Genomic DNA, 21817 nt, shown 5'->3' on the forward strand with positions numbered 1-21817 from the left:
TTTCCCACCCCCACCCGAAGCACCTGCACCTCCCGAACCAGCCAGACGCTGGATTGCTTGTTGCTGTCAGGCCCTTTGCACAAGCTGCCCGTTCAACGTAGTACAGGTTCTCGAACCTCTCCTCCATTTCTCTTTGCTCTACTATCAGTTGTTCATTTAAGAAATATTTACTGAGCATTTACTGCTTTGCCAGGCTTTGTGCTAAATGCTGAGATTTTGTATGCAATAAGCCCCCTGGCCACATGAGGCTTACATTTTAGGGCTGTCGACTGAAAGAAAAGTGCATAACCTAAAAGTTGTGAGTTAAGTTTTATCCAGGTACCTTACTGAGGACTATAGCCCAGGAGACAGCCTCTGAGATAGCTTTGAGGACCTGCTCTGAAGAGTTAAGGGAGGAGCCAGGATATATATGAGTTTTCGGGGTTTTTTTTGTGGGGGGGAGATCCATGTAATCAAAGATCAAGATTACTGATCACAAAAAACAGATATTTCAAGTTAATGACTTAAGTGCTTTCCTATGTATGGGAAGATGCAAGAATCTGGGTTCATTGAAACTTTTCCTTAGATATGCATCTTAACTATCCAAGGATCCTTACATCCAAAGCACAAAATGTTTCCTGTTTTTCTCCACCCTGAGCTCCCCTCAGGCACACTGAGGCCAACGACTGCAGTTGCTACAGCCTTGATCCCTATAGAAATGGAATGGCAGGCAACCCTTTTTTCCTTTACAGGAGTTACACCTCCACTGGCACAAGGAGTAGAACACCTTCCTGAGCCTTCCAGGCACTTCCAATGCAAAGACCTCTACAGCTATCACTAGATTCATCCCCTTTCTCACTGACCCTTTCCCCAAGAGTACACAAGAAGGCCTTAACTGGTCAAGGCACCGTGGTGGCCACACCCAAGCCACACTGCCCTGGCTCACTCTGCGGTCCCGAATTGGAGTTCTAAGGCTGCCCCCCCCCCCACAGTGAGTGGGATCGTCCCAGGAGTTTCCCCCTCCCTTCTGCCTTAATGGTACGCCCCATGCGCGTGCTCCCGGGCGGCGGAAGTGAGCCGCGGGAGGCGGGAGCCGCTGCGCCTGGTAACGGAAGTTTGGCGGCGTTGGGTTGAGCGGACTTTTTGGAAGCTTTTGGAGGAGTTGAGGCTGAGGTGACCGTCTGGAGGGGCTTCGCGCGTTGCAGGGGCGGTGGGACTCAGCCCCGGGGAGGTAGCGGGTCTGGGAGGACAGGAGGACCCCACTTCCATTGTGACGTTCTGGCGTTTTCCTTGGCTTGGAAGGGTCGATGTGCCCTGCCGTCTCCCTCCGCGTTGGTGGGCCGTCCCTGCTCCCCGGGCGTGCTACACTCTCGGCCCTCCTGTTAAATTCTTCCTCTCCATCAGCGCTTAGCTCCTACGTCTGAGAAATTTCTCTAAACCTGTTTCGCCTTTTTAGCTCGGTCACAGCGCACATCACCAGCTGTCTCATTTTATAGTTTCCCTATTTGTGTTTACATCTTGCTCTCTGAGGAGTCCCGGCGCAAGACCCGCGGCGTTTCACTTCTGTGGTGAGTCACTAACCTCAGGGCCTCTTGACAAAGAATCTGCAGCCACCTATCTGTTACTCATCTCTGGTTTTAGGAAGAATTTAGCAAATGTACCTGCTGAAATAGAAAGAGAGTTCAGCATCTTCCCCTTAGGGCTGGACGTCTCTTTTAGTCGGTATACCTTGTTTGCATCCTCTACTGCCACCCAGCCCCTAACAGAGGGTAGCAGGTAAAAGCATGGGATTTGGGGTCCGGAGCTGGACAGACTCGGATTTCAGTTCTGCTTCTACCCTTACTAGCCTTCTAACTTTGGGGATTTGGGGAAATTCCTTAATCTCTCTGAATCCCAAAAGATCTTTATCTAAATTGGGAGTAATAACACAGACCTCATAAGGTTGGTGTGAGGATCAAATTAATGAGTGTAAAGTGCTGGGCCCAGGGTCTTGCCCATTGTAGGGATTCAGTCATTCATTTGTTCAGCAGATATTTATTGGGCACCTTTTATGAGCTAGATACTGTGCTAAGTACTGGAGGTTCAGTGTTAAACAAAACCAGACAGGTTCCCCTGCACTCCTGGAGTTTGAAGTGGAGTGGGAGGTGTAGTTCTTAAGCTAATAATTACAAGTGTAATGTTAAAAGTGTGGTGATGGTGAGAGAGATTACAGTTGCCTTGAAAGAATGTAATAGGGGAGTGTTTAATCTAGACTGAGCTTCTAAGGAAGTGTGGATTGAGCTGAGATCTGAAGAATTTGTAGGAATTAACAATAAAAGATTGGCAAGCAGCAGATGAAAGGAGGGGTATTTGTGTAAGTTCCAGACAGAAAATCATGTGTAAGGGTCTGTGGCGAGAGGAACTTGGGGATTTGAAGGACTGAAAACAATTCAGTGTGCCTGGAGAATAGAGTGAGGAAGGGGAGTTAGCATGGACCAGACCTTTTTATCCTGAATTCAGGATTTTGGACTGATATGAGAGTAATGGAAAGCCACTGAAGAGTTTTAAGTTAAGGATGGAGATTGAGGGAGGATAAGTCACATAATCTGGTTTGTGTTTCAAAAACATTATTTTAGCTGCTGTGTGGGGGACAAGTTAGGAAACTATGCAGTAGTTCAGGTGAGAGATGATGGTGGCTTTGGAGTAATGTGGAGGTAGTGGATCTCAGAGAGAAGTAGACTTGAGAGATGTTTTAGGGGGGTAACATCATCAGCACTTGGTAGTGGATGTGGAGGATGAAGGTGAAGTGGTTAAGAATGTTGTCCAGATTTTTGGTTTCAGCAGCTGAGTGGATGATGGTACAATTTATGGAGATTGGAAACGAAGAAATGCAGGAGGAGGAGCAGGTCTTCTTTCCATCAGTGTGCATTTCCCCCTTCCCATAATACTCCCATAGCTACACACTAACTCCTGTCTGTCTAATGTGCTTCCATTTCACCCTTTCCTTTCTACTCCCCAGAGTCACCACCCTAAGACAGGCCTTTGTCACTACCACTAAAATAGCCCCCAGTAGCCTCTTAGCCTCTGTTCTTCCTCCTTAGTCCCTCCCTGCTTTAATCTGCACATTGATGCCAGATTCAGTTTCCTCAAACACTGTTTCAATCTTGTCAGATTGTCTTTTACTACAGAAATTTTTGTTGCCATCTATTATTTACAGAATAAAATCTGAATTCTTTAACCTGGCTTTTAAGAGCTTGTGCAGTTTAGTCCCACCCTTTCTTTGTAGCTTTCCTACTCAGTACTCCCCTTCTTGAACCCTCTACTACTCATTTTCCCCAAATAAATTTTTCAGATTCTCTTATGAATGCCTTTGTTCATGATACTCTCCTTCCCAATAATGTATACCATGTGGTTATCTTGACTGTCTAAATTTAATCTTTAAGTTCCAGTTTAAGCTTTCCTCTGCTGGGAAGGCTTCTTGATGTTTGAGCACACATTTATTTCTTAGCCTTGTTAACGTCTCATTTGTTTTTACACCATTTAATTGGTATAAATGTATTTACAGTGCTGTTGATTTATTCATTTATCAAGTGTTACTTTATTATATGTTATAATATTCTTGTGTATGTGTCAATAATAATTTATTATATATTTGCTATACTGTTAAATGATAGCTTTGTTCTGGGCAGCATACTGGGTAGATGCTTAAAAAAAATAATAAAAATGTGGCTTGGAATTAGGAAACCACTTGATTAGACTACAACTTTCTAATAAGGAAATTCCAGGGAATTCTCAAGATTATTTTGGTTTGGATAAGAATCACCTACTCATACTAGTTGGTAATCCTTAGCCTGTTGAGTACCCACTGTGTACGTAGTCTATAATATGTATGAAATACTCAGTTAACAGGTAGAGAAGGGAAAAAAAATCAAACTTGTTTCCTTCTGGAAGTTTGATCCAGCTCTGACATTTTCCCTTTCCAGTTTCTTGATATGTGCAACAATGGACCAGAAAATTTTATCTCTAGCAGCAGAAAAAACAGCAGACAGACTGCAAAAATTTCTTCAAACCCTGAAAGAAGATGATGTGAGTATTAGGAAGGATGTTCTGCCAAAAGCAAATGTCAAGCATGATAACAAATTCAAGGGACATGTTAGAAAAATTAATTCTGCCACTTCATCTATCCCCCACTCTCCTTAGGATCAAGGATTTATTTGGTAACAACTCATAGATACAAAGAAATGGGAGAGAGGAAGAGATATGCACAATTTAAGGGCATTTGTGTACATTTATACAACTGTATTTGTTTGTTTGTTTATTGATTGATTGCTGCAACGTGCAGCATGCGGGATCTTAGTTCCCTGACCAGGAATCAAACCGATGTCCCCTGAAGTGGAAGCGTGAAGTCTTAACTGCTGGACCACCAGGGAAATCCCTACAACTGTATAATATTTGAATGACATTTATGCAACCGTATAAGCAAATTAGTACACTTTTTAGTTCTTAGAACAATCCTATTTGAAAGCAATATCCAGACTGTAGTTATTGATGTGAGACATTAGATTTGCCTGTTGATGCTTCATTTATATTTTTCCCTAAAGAAGTTCATAAGTAGTAAGATATTTTGAAATTATTAGGAAAAGTGAAAAACAACCAATTTACATTGTGTCTTCACTATAAGTATATGATTATAAAATGGGACAATAATTACCTTCTATGTTAGGCTTTCTAATCTTTCTCTCCTGATATACTTCTCCTTATTCCATTATAAATGATCTCAGCTTATTCAGATCCCTACATGGAAAATAATCCCTCCTTAAAATTAACCTTAAACATTAGTATATATGTATAGACAAATTAAGACTTTGAGTATTATTATTGTTTTTTAAATTTCTTTAATGTTATATCTATTTATTTTTGGCTGCATTGGGTCTTCATTGCTGCGTGTGGGCTTTCTCTAGCTGCGGTGAGCAGGGGCTATTCTTTTTTGTTTTGTTTTGTTTTGTTTTGCGGTACGCGGGCCTCTCACTGTTGTGGCCTCTCCCGTTGCGGAGCACAGGCTCCGGACGCACAGGCCCAGCGGCCATGGCTCACGGGCCTAGCTGCTCTGTGGCACGTGGGATCTTCCCGGACCGGGGCACGAACCTGTGTCCCCCGCGTCGGCAGGCGGACTCTCAACCACTGCGCCACCAGGGAAGCCCTGGGGGGCTACTCTTTGTTGCGGTGCACGGGCTTCTTGTTGCAGTGGCTTCTCTTGTTGCGGAGCACGGGCTTTAGGCGCGCGGGCTCGGTAGCTGTGGCTCACAGGCTCTAGAGCACAGGCTCAGTAGTTGTGGCGCATGGACTTAGTTGCTCCACAGCATGTGGGATCTTCCTGGACCAGGGATCAAACCCATGTCCCCTGCATTGGCAGGCAGATTCTTAACCACTGCGCCACCAGGGAAGCCCCGAGTGTTATGTTTTTAAGGAACTTTTTATGTGCTAGTTTTTGTGGTCATTGAAGCTAGGTGCATCTTAATCTTTGTTACCTTATGCTAACTGGGAATTGATACAGGGATGTGCTCTGATTTTTTTTTTCTTTGAAATTATCCAGAAATTGCTTTTTGTGGCACTTTTTAAGACAGCCTTTGCATGAGTTGAGAGTTGAATCATCCTATAGACAAGTTACAATTTGGTTGAAACCTGCTTTCTATTTATTTATTTACTTAGAATTTTTATCTTACCTGCTTCCAAAAGGAATTTGAGGAGGCTTTAACATTACACTATAAAATAAGTAAAAAATAAGAATTAGAACAAAACCCATGATAGATGCTATGAATTACTTCTCTGATTCATGCTTATCACAAAAAGAATTCCTATCTTGGTTTTTGTGAGGATGAAATGAGATACTGTATGCATCTAACATCTAATAGACCCTCAATAGGCATCCAGTAGACGCTGAATAAATATTAGAAAAGGTCCTTCAGCTCTTCCTATTTTAAGTTTCTTCGCTAACATGAACACAGTCCTCTGAATATTTCTGTTTTGTTAACATTACCTTTAAAAGTTTTGTACCTCAAATTGAACACAGGGCTCCACATGTGTTCTACCACTAGAGTAGAGGGGCACTAATATTTCCCTAATTCTTCCATTAATGCAGAGTCAACTTTTTGGCAGCAATATTATATTATTGTCTCATTGCTCTTACAAGCAACTAAAAACCCCAAGTCATTTTTGCATATAGGCTAAATTTCCTTCATCTCCGAACTTCAATAGTTAGTTCTTAGAACCCACATTAAAATTTTTATTTTAAATCTGTTACTTATCTTTTTAGATTAATTTGATTTCACTCCATCAAGATCTTCTTCTTGTATCCTGAGTTGACCATTGTATTAATCATCATTTTATATCCTCTATAAATTTGATAAGCATTCCAGCAATATATGCATTCAGTCCATTTGATAAAAATGTCCATAGAAGATGTGCTTAAGAGTAAAAAATTATAAAACACATAAAGCAAGTCCATGACAAGGAAGACTGACATATCCAGCAGTGGGAAAATTTACATTCAAAGATTTAGAGAGAATAGAGGAATCTAAAAGGGACTGCTAGAATAAAAGTAGAAGGTAATAAAGTGGAGAACAGTAGATCAAATTAATACATAAAAATCCTGGTTCTTTGAAAAATAGACAAAACTATTAACTAATCAAGAAAACAATGGAGTAAGCACAGATATACTAAATAAGAAATGACATGGGGGAAATAACTATTCATATAGAGAAAAATCTCAAAAATTACTAAGAGACTACTCTATATATCTACTACAAATAAATTTGAAAATGTAGATGCAATGGATAATTTCTTAGGAACATACAGTTTAATTAAATTGACCCAATTTGAGATGGAAAGCTTAACCAGATCAATTTCTATAAAAGAAAAACAGAGTTATCAAGCAATTACTTGACACAAAAATACCAGGTCCAGAAGTTTCATAGGAAACGTCTACCAAATCTTTAGAGATCAGAGGTAAGAGATAGTCCCGATGCCACATAAATTGTTTTAGAGTATATATAATACATAAGGAAAAATGTGCATATATAAGGAAAACTTCCAAGTGCTTTTTATAAAGTATAACATTGATACCCCAAACCTGATAAAGACAGCTTGAAGGGGCTTCCGTTGGTCAAATTTGAACATTGAAATAGTCAAGTTCAGTTATGAATTATAAACCACTGAAAAATATAGAAATTTGTGAGTCTGTATTGATAATAAATGATGAGGAGGGCTCTTGCTTACCACAGAGTTAGAAAATCATCATTTGGCAACCATCATGATAAAGATTGGATCAGGCAGGAAGCATCAGTGGATGCTAAATCCAGGAAGAATTTTTTAACTCTTTGTTTTGAGTTGATTTTAGACTTACAGAAAAGTTGTAAAAATAATAGAGTTTCCACCTATCCCTCTCTGTTGGTGTCTCTTTTTTCTTTACATTTTCTCCCTGGATGATCTTACATGTTCTCACTGAGCTCCGCTTTGGCATATTCAGTTATCGATTTGACATCTCCACTTGGATATCTTAAGAGTAACAGTTCTGAGCGCCACATCTGATCTGCTGAATCAAAAATTGCACGTGGAGTTCTCTGTTTTAACAAGCCCTCTGGATGATTTAGATGCTTGCTTAATCCGAAATTTTCACCATATCTGTAAATGGTGCCACCATCTACCCAGTTAGTTGCTTAAGCCAGAAATTTGAGTCCTCCTTGATTTCTTCTTTTCCTTCATCACCACACCCATTTCACGTCTAAAGCATGAGGAAGTCTGTCTTAGTCCATTCAGGCTGCTGTAACAAAATACGGTAGACTGGGTGACTTATAACAACAAACATTTATTTCTCATAGTTCTGGAGACTGGAAATCCTAGATGATGGTGCCAGTGTGGTCGAGTGAGGGCCCTCTTCTGGGTTGCAGACTTCGCATTATACCCTCATATGGTAGAAGCAGCCTGGGGGCTCTGTGGGATCTCTTACAAGAGCACTAATCCCATTCATGGGAGTTCCACCCTCATACCTAATCACCTCCCAAAGGCCCCACCTCCAAATACCATAACATTGGGTATTAGGATTCTAACGTGTGAATTTTGGGGGGACATAAACATTCAGACCATAGCGAAGTCCTACTGATCAAGCTCTCAAATATATCTTCAGTCTACGGATCTTCCCCAAATTTTGATGGGGTTACATCCCAATAAACCCATTTTAAGTTGAAAATATTCTAAGTTGGAAATGCATTTAATACACCTAACCTACCAAACATCCTAGCTTAGCCTAGCCTTATCTTAAACGTGCCAAGAATGCTTACATTAGCCTACAGTTGGGCAAAATCATCTAACACAAAGCCCATTTTACAATAAAGTGTTGAATATCTCATGTAATTTATTGAATACTGTACTGAAAGTGAAAAACAGAATGGTTGCGTGGGTACAGAATAGTGTATCAGTTGTTTATCCTTGTGATCCTGCAGCCGATTGCTAGCCCAGGAAAAGATAAAAATTCGAAATACAGTATCTACTGAATGCCTACCACTTTTGCCCCATTGTAAAGTTGAAAAATTGTAAGTTGAACTGTTATAAGTTCGGGGCCATCTGTACTTTTCTTCGTCTTACAAAGTACTACAAACTGAGTACCTTAAACAATAGACAGTTATTTTTAAAGTTCTAGGAACTAGAAGTCCAGGATGACGGTGTTGGCATTGTTGGTTCCTGCTGAGGGCTGTGATCATCTGTTCCGTGCGTCTTGCCTAGCTTCTGGTGGTTTGCTGACAATCTTTAGCATTCCTTGCCTTGTGTCACCCATGGCCTCTGCCTTCACTTTTACATGGCATTCTCGCTGTGTATGTGTTTCTGTCCAAATTTCCCCTTTTTCTAAGGACATTAGTCATACTGGATTAGGGCCTACCCATATGACCTCAAGCTTAACTATTTACACCTACAATGACCCTATTTCCAAATAAGATCACATTCTGAGATGCTGGGGGTTAGAGCTTAAACATGAATTTTGGAGGGGGACACAGTTCAACTCAGGACATCTCCCCTGCCATTACCTTGCTGTAGGCCACTATCATCTCTCATTTGATCACTGATAACAATCTCCTAACAGATGTCCCTATTTCACTCTTAAACCCTCCCACAACCTATTTTCTACAAAAGGAATAAGACTGATTTTTTAAAAAAAAAAACATCTATATATCACTCTCCTCTTTTCTCGTTAGTTACTTCTGTTGCACTTAGAGAAAATCTAAGCTTCCTATCATGGCCTACAAGGTTCTTATTATCTGGTTCTTGCCCATCTCTCCAAATTCATCTTGTGCCACTCTTTTCTTACTACTCTTCAGTCAAATTGGTCTTTTTTTTTTTTTCAGGCCATCCAATATGCCAAACTCTTTGCTCCCTCAGGGCCTTTGCACATAACAATACCTTTATCTGAAGTGTTCTTCTTTCCTCCCTTTGCATAACTAGCTCTTTCTCATCCTCCAAGTCTCTATAGAAATGTCACCTACCTCAGAGAAGCTTTCTCCCTGACTACCCTAGCTGAAGTTGCTTCCCTTTCCTCAATTATTGTCTCAGTCTTTTGTTTCTGTTACAGATTTTTTTTCTGATTTTTTTTCTTGTCGTCCTTTTCCCTCCTGCTCTACTGTAAACTGAGTCAGATTATCATGTTCATCCTTGTATCCCTAATGCCTAGGAAGAAGAACATGTTCAAAGAGTATTTGCTGAATGAATGTATATTCCCAAGAACATAGCTTGATACCTAGTGCTGATTAAATACTTAATAAACGTTTGTAGAATGAATGTATGAATAAATTTCAGTCTTGACAGCCCAGCATCATGTTAAGATCTACCCTGCTATATGTAAATAAATACGTTATTTGTGATACCTGGAGTCTCTGAAGGATATGAACTTGACAGATGTGTGTTTTTCATACTGGGAGTTTAGGTCATTCAGGTAGGGAAATTGTTGCCAGGGACTTGTAGCTTTTTCTTTTCTTTGCAGCTGGCTAATCTCCTTCAGAATCAGGCAGTGAAAGGAAAAGCTGCTGGAGCACTCCTGAGAGCCATCTTCAAAGGTAATAATAATGCCACTTCTCTCTCTCTGGATTCATTGGTATATTTGTTTACTTTGGGTGCATATTGCTACTTTTCTTACTGTTTGATGCCCCACTGAGACTTTTCTGTTTTGGGGATTTTACAGAATCAACTAAAGCAGCAGTCTCCTGTCTTGTGGACATAAATAATTTTGCTATAGGGGGTTGAAGTGGCTACCTGAGATTGGATTGCTGGTTTTGGAGCCTGTAAAGGATGCACGTCATAAAATCCGCTTTGATTTATTTGTGCTTTTAAAGTTGTGGAGAAGAGGACTTCCCTGGTGGTCCAGCGGTTAAGACTCCGTGCTTCCACTGCAGGCGGCACGGGTTCTATCCCTGGTCGGGGAAGTTCCGCAGGCCCTGCGGTGTAGCCAAAAAAAAAAATTGTGAAGAGAGCAGCAATGTTTAATAGTTAATCTGTGCTTAACAAAAGAGGCTAGGGTGCTCTGAGTTTTAATGAAATGGAGTATCTTAGGTGACTTACGTAGAGATTCTTCATTCCCAGTGGGGCATATTTTTATTCCATATCTTGAACAAGGGCCAGTTCTACATTGTTGCTGGTTGTGACTCATAGTTGTTTTATAAATTGTAGTAGAATAAAATTCTACAAGCAAAAATTAAAAGTCGCTTCACACTCTTAGCAGGTAATTTTAACTTGGTTTATTTTTCTTACCCCCTCGAGTAAATTGTGTCTCTCCTTGCAAGGGTTCAAAAACACATCTTCCTATGCATGAAAAAAACATTTTTTTTAACATCTTTATTGGAGTATAATTACTTTACAATGGTGTGTTAGTTTCTGCTTTCTAACAAAGTGAATCAGTTATACATATGTTCCCATATCTCTTCCCTCTTGCATCTCCCTCCCTCCCACCCTCCCTATTCCACCCCTCTAGGTGGCCACAAAGCACCGAGCTGATCTCCCTGTGCTATGCGGCTGCTTCCCACTAGCTATCTGTTTTACGTTTGGTAGTGTATATATGTCCATGCCACTCTCTCACTTTGTCACAGCTTACCCTTCCCCCTCCCCATATCCTCAAGTCCATTCTCTAGTAGGTCTGTGTCTTTATTCCTGTCTTACCCCTAGATTCTTCGTGACTTTTTTTTTCTTAGATTCCATATATATGTGTTAGCATACGGTATTTGTCTTTCTCTTTCTGACTTACTTCACTCTGTATGACAGACTCTAGGTCCATCCACCTCACTACAAATAACTCAAATTTCGTTTCTTTTTATGGCTGAGTAATATTCCATTGTATATATGTGCCACATCTTTACCCATTCATCCAATGATGGACATTTAGGTTGCTTCCATCTCCTGGCTATTGTAAATAGAGCTGCAGTGAACATTTTGGTACATGACTCTTTCTGAATTATGGTTTTCTCAGGGTATATGCCCAGTAGTGGGATTGCTGGGTCATATGGTAGTTCTATTTGTAGTTTTTTAAGGAACCTCCATACTGTTCTCCATAGTGGCTGTACTAATTCACATTCCCACCAGCAGTGCAAGAGTGTTCCCTTTTCTCCACACCCTCTCCAGCATTTATTGTTTGTAGATTGTTTGTTTGTTTGTTTTTGTTTTGTTTTATTTTGTGGTACGTGGGCCTCTCACTGTTGTGGCCTCTCTCATTGCGGAGCAACGCGCAGGCTCAGTGGCCGTGGCTCACGGGCGCAGCCGCTCCGCGGCATGTGGGATCCTCCCGGACCGGGGCACAAACCCGCATCCCCTGCATCGGCAGGCGGACTCTCAACCACTGCGCCACCAGGGAAGCCCCATGTTTGTAGATTTTTTGATGATGGCCATTCTGACCAGTGTGAGGTGATACCTCATTGTAGTTTTGATTTGCATTTCTCTAATGATTAATGATGTTGAGCATTCTTTCATGTGTTTGTTGGCAATCTGTATATCTTCTTTGGAGAAATGTCTGTTTAGGTCTTCTGCCCATTTTTGGATTGGGTTGTGTCTTTTTGTTACTGAGCTGCGTGAGCTGCTTGTAAATTTTGGAGATTAATCCTTTGTCAGTTGCTTCATTTGCAAATATTTTCTCCCATTCTGAGGGTTGTCTTTTGGTCTTCTTTATGGTTTCCTTTGCTGTGCAAAAACTTTTAAGTTTCATTAGGTCCCATTTGTTTATTTTTGTTTTTATTTCCATTTCTCTACGAGGTAAAAAATTTTTTAATTGGTTAAAAATTGGAAACTTGCTAAATGACTGTTTTGTAGAAATATCAGAGAAAAGGAAATAATGAAAGATCAAAAGCAGCTGTCTATACATGCTAAGTGACAGTAATAAGAATAAGTGGAAGAAATAAGAGTAATTTCTTTCTTGGGTAGACATACCTGGAACAGATTATCATGGCTCCCACTTCTGTAAATAACCTTATTTTTACCTTATATAAAAACATAGATTTGGAAATCCTAGTTTAAAAGTATCATGAATTACCAAGTATATATGGACACTACCTCATAACCATTTTAATCCTGTTAAATCAATGGTGTAAACCAGTAGTTAGCTAATGATGACATTTTAGAAAATTGAGATATAATCCACATACTAAAAAATTCACCCTTTTAAAGTGTACATTTTTTGTTGAGATATAATTGACATTGTACAATTCACCACTTAAAATAATGCATTTCAGTGGCTTTTAGTATATTCACAGAGTTGCACACCTATCACCACAATTTCAAGAATTTTTATTACCCCTAAAAGAAACTTTGCATCCCTTAGCTGTTGCTTCCCTAAACTTCTGTTCCGCGCCAGCCCTAAGAAACCACTCATCTACTTTCTGTCTATAGGTTTGCCTATTCTGGATATTTCATATAAGTGGAATCATACAATATGTGGTCCTTTGTGACTGGCTTTCACTTACCATAAGGTTACTAAGATTCATCCATGTTGTAGCCTGTATCAGTATTTCATTCCTTTTTATTGGTGAATAATATTCCATTTTATGAATATATCATACTTGTCCATTCATGAGTTGGTGGACAATTAGGTTGTCTACACTTTTGAGCAATTATGAATACTGCTACAAGTTTTTGTGTAGACATATTTTCATTTCTCTTTAGTAAATAAGAGTAGAATTGCTGGATCGTACGGTAACTCCATGTTTAACTGTTTGGGGACTGCCAAACTGTTTTCCAAAGCTGCTACATCATTTTACATTCCCACCGGTACTGAAATAAGGATGCCCATTTCCCACATCCTCTGTCAACACTTGTTATTGCCTTTTTCATTCTAGCCATTCTCGTGAGTGTGAAGTGGTATCTCACTGTGGGTTTGATTTTCATTTCCCTGATGGCTAATGATGTTGCGTATCTTTTCTTGTGCTTACTGGCCATTTGTATATCTTCTTTGGAGAAATGTCTATTCAAATCCTTTGACCTTTTAAAAATTGGGTTGTCTTTTTATTACTGAGTTCTAATATTACTTTAAATATTCTGGATACAAGTCCCTTATTAGATATATGATTCACAAAATTTTTCTCCCATTCTGGTTGTCTTTGCACTTTTTTGATGGTATCCGTTGATGCACAAAATTTTAATGCCTAATACTTAATTTTTTTGTAGCTTGCGCTTTTAGTTTTATATCTAAGAAGTCATTGCTTAATCCAAAGTCACAAAGATTTATACCTGTGTTTTCTTTTCAAAGTTTTATAGCTTTAGCTTTTAAATTTAGATCCATTTTTAGTTAATTTTTGTATATGGTGTGAGGTAGGAGTCCAGGTTCATCTTTCCCCATTTTCAATAGCACCCTTATTGAAAATCAATTGCCCATAAATGTGATGGTTTCTTTTTGGACTCACAGTTGTATTCCGTTGATCTAGGTGTCTCTCCTTATGTCAGTACCACACTGTCCTGATTAGAATAGCTTTGTAGTAAGCTTTAAAATTAGGAAGTGTGAGTCCTCTAACTTTTTTTCTTTTTTTAGGATTAGTTTGGATATTCTGGGTTCCTTGAGTTTCCATATGACAAGATTAGCTTGTCAATTTCTGCAAGAATGGAAGCTGGGGTTTTGGTAGTGATTTTGTTGACTCTATATATGAATTTGAAAAGTATTGCTATCTTAATATGTCTTCCATTAATGAACATGGAATATCTTTCCATTTGCTTAGGTCCTCTTTCATTTCTTTCAACAGTATTTTGTACTTTTCAGAGTACAAGTCTTACACTACTTTTATTAATTTATTCCTGAGTATTTTATTCTTTTTGGTGTGATTGTAAATGGGATTGTTTTCTTAATTTAATGTTCTCAGTGTTCATTGCTAGTGTATAGAAATGCAATAGACTTTTGTATATTGATCTCATATCTTGCTACCTTCCTGTACTTGTTTATTAGCGCTAGTAGTTTCTTCTTTGTGGATTCCTTATAAACAAGATTATGTCAACTGTGAATAGATACTTTATTTCTATTTCAATCTAGATGCCTTTTCTTATTTTCTTACCTAATTACCCCAGTTGGAACCTTCAGTAGAATAGAATTGGTGAGAGTAAACATCCTTCTCTTGTTCCTGATCTCAGGGAAATCTTTCAGTTTTATATTATTGAGTGTGATGTTAGCTGTGGGTTTTTCATGGATGCCCTTTATCAAGTTAAGGAAGTTCCCTTCTATTCTTAGTTTGTTGAGTGTTTTTTATCATGAAAAGGTATTGGAATTTTCAAATGCTTTTTCTGTGTCTACTGAGGTGATCATGTGGTTTTTATCCTTTACTCTATTTCTATGGTATATTATATTGATTTTCATACATTGAACCACTCTTGTATTCTTGGGTTAAATCCAATTTGGTTATAGAGTATAATCCTTTTTAAAATGTTGCTGGGTTCAGCTTGCTAGTATTTTGTTGAGGATTTTTGCATCTGTAGTCACAAGGGGTACTGTTCATAGTTTTCTTAGGATGTCTTTGTCTGGTTTAGGTATGAAGATAATAGTGGCCTTGTAGAATGAATTGGGAAATGTTTCCTCCTCTTCTTTTTTTTCGAAGAGTTTGTGAAGGGTTGCAGTTAATTCTTTATATGTTTCGTGAATTCACCAAGGAAGCCATCTGGTTTTGGGCTTTTCTTTGTAGAAGAGTTTTGATTGCTAATTCAGTCTCTTTATTTATAGGTCTGTTGTGGTTTTCTATTGTCTTTTTTAGTCAGCTTTGATACTTTGTGTCTTTATAACAATTTATCCATTTCATATAAGTTTTGTAATTAATTGGTATACAGTTATTCATTGTATTACCTTATTTTTATTTCTGTAAGATTTCATTCCTGATTTTAGTAATTTGATTCTTCTCCCTTTTTTTCTTGGTCAGTCTGAAGATTTTTCAATTTTGTTGATCTTTTCAAAGAATAAGCTTTGGTTTTCTTGATTTTTCTCTATTCTTCTATTCTCTTTTATTTATGTCTGATTTTACTTTTATATTCTTTTCACTTGCTTTGAGTTTAGTTTCCTCTTTTTATAATTTCTTATGGTGGAAGATTGGGTTATTGATTTGAGATCTTATTTTTTAATATAGGTATTTACAACTATAGATTTCGTTCTAAGCACTACTTTAGCTGTATCCAATAGCTTTTGGAATATTGTGTTTTTGTTTTCATTCATCTCAAGGTATTTTTCTAATTTCTCTGTGCTTTCTTCTTTGACCCATTGGTATTTAAGATTATCTTAATTTCCACATATTTGTGAATTTTCCAGATTCCTTCTGTTATTGATTTCTAGTTTCATTCCACTGTGGTCACAGAACATAAATGATATGATTATAATCCTTTTAAATTTATTGAGAATTTTTTTATGGCCTAATGTGTGGTTTATCCTAGAGAATGCTCCATGTGCACTTGTGAAGAATGTGTCTTCTGTTGTTGTGTGTAGTGTTCTATATAGATGTTTGTTAGATCTGGTGTGTTCAAGTCTATTTCCTTGTTGATCTTCTAATTGTTGTTCTGTTGATTATTGGAAGTGGCGTGTTGAAGTCTCCAACTATTGTTGAATTGTCTATTTCACCCTTCAGTTCTGTTAGTTTTTACTTTGTGTATTTTGGAACTCTTTTGTTAGGTGCTTATATGTTTATAATTGTTATGCCTTGATTCTTTTATCATTATAAAATGCCCTTTTTTGTCTTTAATAGTAATTTTTGTCCTAACGTCTACTTTTTTCTGTTATTTTTAGAGCTACTTCAGCCCTCTTTGGTTATGGTTTTCATGGTATATCTTTTCTAAACAATTTGTATCTTTGAATCTAAATTGTGTCTCTGATTGACAGCACATAATTGGATTTTTAAAAATCTGTTCTGCCAATCTTTGCCCTTTTTTAAAATAAATCTATTTATTTTATTTATTTTTGGCTGCGTTGGGTCTTCGTTGCTGTGCGCAGGCTTTCTCTAGTTGCAGTGAGCAGGGGCTACTCTTCGTTTTGCACAGGTTTCTCATTGTGGTGGCTTCTCTTGTGGAGCATGGGCCTTAGGCGCACGGGCTTCAGTAGTTGTGGCTCGTGGGCTTAGTTGCTCTGCGGCATGTGGGATCTTCCCGGACCAGGGATTGAACCCATGTCCCCTGCACTGGCAAGCAGCTTCTTAACCACTGCTCCACCAGAGAAGTCCCAATCTTTGCCTTTTGATTGGAGTATCTTATCCCTTTACATTTACCATAATTGCTAAAAAAGTAGGATTGATATCTGCCGTTTTGCTGTTTGTTTTCTTTACGTCGTGTCTTTTTGTTCCTCTGTTAATACCTTGTGTGTTATATGTTAAGTAGGTGTTTTCTAGTGTACCATTTTAATTCCTTTGTAATCTTTTTCACTGTTTTTTTCAGTTACTTTCTTAGTGCTTGCCTTGGCGATTAGAACTGACATCTTAACACATTATTGACCGGAGACATATCAATACATTTTTAGAGAGTGCTACAATTAACATCACCATGAGAAGTTGTTAGAGCTTGAAATTGATCAAGGGTTCATGAGACAACTTATGATTGTCATTATCATTCACATTTTGCTCCGTTTGGTTTTTGCTTCAATCTTGTGTATATTATAAATGTAAAATTTTCAAAAGTGACACATCATGAAATTTTGAGTGAAAAATTTTTTGGTGAATTTTATGCAGATACTTTCTCTGATTGTCCAAGTGGCATATATACTAGTGTCTCAGAAGATGATAGTTCTTCAGAATATAATTCTGATTCAGACGATGTGAGTATTAGACCAACAAAGAGACAAAAAACCTTAGTGATTGATTCTGATACAGAAAGTGAAAATGAAATTCATGGTGCAGGAGAATGCTCCTTTGCTTCTACAGAAGAGTGGCTTGAAGACAACATTTTACAAAAATTAGAATTTACAGGTGTGTCAGGTCTAACTATTGAATGTAATAACACACAAAGTGTTAGTGAAGTAACAGAATTAATTTTTTGGCCAGCCAAAATAAAAGTCACCGGCCACATGCATTAGTTTCTGCAAAAATTCCCCTGGGCAATAATGAGTTAATTTATAACAATCTAGTTCAGATTAATACCAGCTTAGATTTAATAGTTATAAAACTTTGCTCTACATATAGCTTCATTCTCCCCCTTCCTCCTTTGTGCTATTATTGTCCTATAAATTACATCTTTACACATTTATTCCCACCAGTGCAGATTTATAATTGTTGTTTTATGCAGGTGTCTTATAAATCAGGAGAAAAAATAATTACAAAGTACATTTATACTGTCTTTAATATTTTCCTATGTAGTTACCTTTACTGATGTTCTCTGTTTCATGTGGATTCAAGTTCTGTCTGGTGTCCTTTCATTCCAGCCTGAAAGACTCCCTTTAGCATTAGGGCAGGTCTTCTGGCAGCAAATTCTCTTTTGTTTATCTGGGAATGTCTTAATTTCTCCATTTTGGAGGGGTAGTTTTTCTGGCTATAGAGTTCTTGGTTGACAGTTTTGGAGGGATAGTTTTTCTGGCTGTTGAGTTTTCAGTACTTTGACTATGTTATCCCATTTCCTTCTGCCCTTCAATGATTTTTTAAAATGAGAAATCAGCTGTTAATCGTATTGAGTACTCCTTTTACCAGATGAGTTGCTTCTCTCTTGTTGCTTTCAATATTCTCTTCTTGTCTTTAACTTTTTTATTTAACTGTACAGTTCAGTGGCACTAAATGCAATAATTGCTCTATCTAGAACTTCCAGTATTATGTTGAATAGAAGTGGAAAAAGTGGGCATCCTTGTATTTTTCCTATCTTACGGAAAAGTTTTCAATCTTCACTTATTGGGTATGATGTTAAGTGTGGGTTTTTCACATATGGTTTTTTTTATGATGAGGCATCTTTGATTTTGATAGTTTGCTATGGTATGTCTAAATGTGGATCTCTTGGGTTTATCCTGTTTGGAGTTCTTTGAGCTTCTTGAATGTGGGTTTTGTTTGTTTGCTTTGTTTTTTTGGCTGCACTGTGCAGCTTGTGGGATAGTTCCCCGACCAGGGATTGAACCTAGGCCCTCGGCAGTGAAAGCCCAGAGTCCTAACCTCTGGACTGCCAGGGAATTCACTGAATGTAGATTAGTGTTCTCATTAAAATTGGGAAGTTTTTGGCCATTACTTCTTTTTTCTCCTTTCTCTCTTTCCTTTCCTTCTGGGACTTTCAGTATGTCTATGTTGGTATTCATGACGGGATCCCGCAGGTCTCTGAAGCTCTGATCATTTTTCTTCTTTTTCTTTCTGTCCCTGAGACTGGATAATCTCAATTGCTCTATCTTCAAGTTCTCTGATTCTTTCTTCTGCCAGATCAGATCTCCTGTTGAGCCCCTCTAGTGGATTCTTCAGTTCAATTATTGTACTTTTTAATTCCAGAATTTTTGTTTGGTTCTTTTTTATAATTTCTGTCTCTTTATTGATATTCTCTATTTGGTGAAACATCATTCTTATATTTTCCTTTAGTTCTTTAGACATGGTTTCCTTTTGTTCTTTGAACATATTTAAAATAGCTGATTTCAGTCTTTGTCTAGTAAATCTAATATCTGGGCACTCTCAGGGACGGTTTCTATTGATTCCTTTTTTTCCTGTGTATGGACCATGCTCTTGTTTCCCTGTATGTTTTTTATTTTTTTGTTCTTGAAAACTGGACATTTTAAATGATATTTTGTGGGAATTCTGGAAATCAGATACCATCCCCCTCCCCCAGATCTGTTGTTGCTGTTGTGGTGTTGCTTTTGTTTTTATAGTTGTTCTTCTGAACTAATTTTGTGAAATATGTATTGTTTGTTGTGTATGGGCACTGTTTTATGTGGCCACTGAAGTCTCTGTTTGGTTAGCTTTGTGGTCAGCTAATGATTTGGCAAAGATTTCCTTTAAAATGCCTGGAACCAGTGAGTTTCCCAGCCTTTGCTGGGGGACCCTGTGCATGTCAGGTGCACACCTTCAGTTCTCAGGCAGGTAGCTTATAACTCCTCCTTAGCCCTTCTGCTTGTGTAGAGCCTCAGGATCATCCAGAGGTGAGAGATTAGGGTCCTCTTGGGTGTTGCCTGGCCATACACACAGCCCTTTCCATGTGCGCAACCCTAAGTATTTTCACGGCTTCCTAGGTTCCTAGGAATATGTCAGAATGTTTCAGAGTCCCCTCTGCACCTTTCTCCAGGCTTATATTTTAAGTTCTTTGGTCAGCTTGTTGCATGCCCAACTGTTATTGCTATCCAGGCAGCTGAAAAAGTTATCATTTGCAACTGGTTTAGACAAATGCCCCTGGTAAAAGATTGCACTGGGCAAGTTCTAAGTCAGGTCAAGTAAAGACAAGTCTTGGGAGTGAAAATTTCTAGGGAATAGCCAGACAGGTCAAATAATGACAGTTATCTGGGAACTGGGCTTTGGTGGAGCTCCAGTCATATTCTGTCCCCTCCAGAGGCTGCTAGACTGATGGCTTGTACCATGAGTGTGAACTGTTGGTTTTAAAGACTACTGGATTGGTGGGGGGTAGGGGTTAGGAGGTGGAATGAGGGCATGTTGAAACACAACAGAGCTTGCTATTCTCACTTAGATTCAGCTGTTTATCTTAAATAAACTCTCCCTGGATTGTTGCAAGTCTGGTTAATTTCCAGAATCCTGAACAAGTTGGTTTTCACTATTTTTGTTAGTGTTCTAGTTGCTTTTATGGAGGAGAGCATTTTCCAAGGTCTTTATTACTCTACATTCCTGCTGACATCAATCAGTGATGATGTTTTGAAGTGAAGTATGTTAAAGGCACTTAATTTGGGTTACTGGATCCCAGAAAAGCTCTAAAGTATATTAGAAGGTGTTCCTTCTTCTGCACTATAAAATTATTTAAAAAATTAATGACATGGGTGGAAGTAGAAAAGGTAATGTTTCCGTTTTCTGTCTAAATTAAATACTTTTTCAAAGCTCCTAAATATTGCTGTTCTAAACACCATAGTAATAAGTAGTTTGATAATTCTGTTTCTATATTCAACTACAAAGCTGTTTGTTTTTCCTGTTTACCCTTCAACCTTGTAAGAATTCTGCCTTTTTTCTTTCTTTGTTTCTGTACCACCTGTTTAAAACAATAAGGTTTCCCCTGTTCTGAGGAAGCTGGAGCTCTTAGGAGACTTAAGATATACAGTTGTTGTGTCCAATTGTTGGAATCGGGGGATTTGCAGAAAGAAGTAGCATCTGAAATCATAGGATTACTAATGCTGGAGGTGAGATGGAAAACAAAAACTTTTTTGGTTTTGGGTGGATTTTGGGGGGTTTGTAATTTGTTGAGGGAGGGAAAACTTAAGTGTGCCAAACCTACCATAGCTCCTATTTATGAATAAGAACTACTGTTATCAAACAAAATAGTTGATGGATGAGCCATAAACCATTTAGATGTTTACGTTACATTTCTGGTATCATGGACATGTATCTCTTTGAAGAGTTGGCGTATTTGAAAACATCAGGGAACTGGTGGAAGATCCTGATCTATGAAATCCTTTACAATTATGTTTATGCCAGAGCAGAATGATTCCCTGAATCACTTATAGGACCAGTTCTAGGTTTCAATGCCAGTTCTATTAATTCAGCAAAAGAGTATTTCTTAGAAAGAGATATCAAACATTTAGATTTCTGCTTAACATTTTTTTAATCCCATCAACTTCTAGGTTCACAATTTTCCAGGAGCATTATTGGTTGAATTAGCCAGTGAGTTTGTTGATGCTGTCAAACAGGGCAACCTAACGAATGGAAAATCTTTGGAGCTATTACCCATCATTTTCACCGCCCTTGCTACCAAAAAGGAAAATCTAGCTTATGGAAAAGGTAATTTTCTTCCAATCTTAGTGGCTTTTACTCTCTTCACTGAATTAAATTTATTCCTCAGTGTATTTTGCATTTCTAGGTGAACTAAGTGGGGAAGAATGTAAGAAGCAGTTGATTAACACCCTCTGTTCTGGCAGGTGAGTCTTATTAATGTGTAGAACCTTCTCAGGACTACAAGTGACCAAAAAAAGAATTATCATTTATTTTAGGAATTTAGACCACTCAAGTTTTTAGTCCATTTTGGTTTATGGTCTACCACTATAAAACCATTTAGTCTGTGATGAATTTTTGAGAGAGATTATTTACTGTATTCTCTGTTCTAAGACTATACATATAGTTTCTATTTACTTGACTCTCCATCTTAACACAGCAGTTTATCCCTATAGCAGTATTTGGAGTCCCAAGGTCCTTAAGGCTGGAAAGTCACCCTACCACTATCTTTTATATTTTTTTGAGGGAGTGAGATATATAAGTGATGTATCTTTAAACCAGAAATATGA

General features: G+C 38.2%; 1 protein-coding gene across 3 annotated transcripts in view; it reads left to right on the top strand.

The window, feature by feature from the left end:
• Positions 1-1046: 1046 nt before the first annotated feature.
• The window catches only part of FANCI (FA complementation group I), a 76297-nt gene continuing 55526 nt past the window's right edge, over positions 1047-21817 (top strand). Inside the window, exons 1-7 of one of the 3 annotated variants that reach the window (XM_082648168.1) lie at positions 1047-1152; positions 1436-1547; positions 3942-4044; positions 9986-10058; positions 20589-20719; positions 21161-21317; positions 21397-21454. In XM_082648168.1, the coding sequence (XP_082504294.1) occupies positions 3961-4044; positions 9986-10058; positions 20589-20719; positions 21161-21317; positions 21397-21454 (503 nt within the window). In that variant the 5' untranslated portion in view covers positions 1047-1152; positions 1436-1547; positions 3942-3960. Of the gene's footprint in view, positions 1153-1435; positions 1548-3941; positions 4045-9985; positions 10059-20588; positions 20720-21160; positions 21318-21396; positions 21455-21817 lie in introns of those variants that run through there. The other 2 variants (XM_082648169.1, XM_082648170.1) reach the window with 2 other exon arrangements.

The sequence above is a fragment of the Grampus griseus genome (assembly GCF_964374135.1).
Source record: "Grampus griseus genome assembly, chromosome: 2".
NCBI classification, from domain to species: domain Eukaryota; kingdom Metazoa; phylum Chordata; class Mammalia; order Artiodactyla; family Delphinidae; genus Grampus; species Grampus griseus.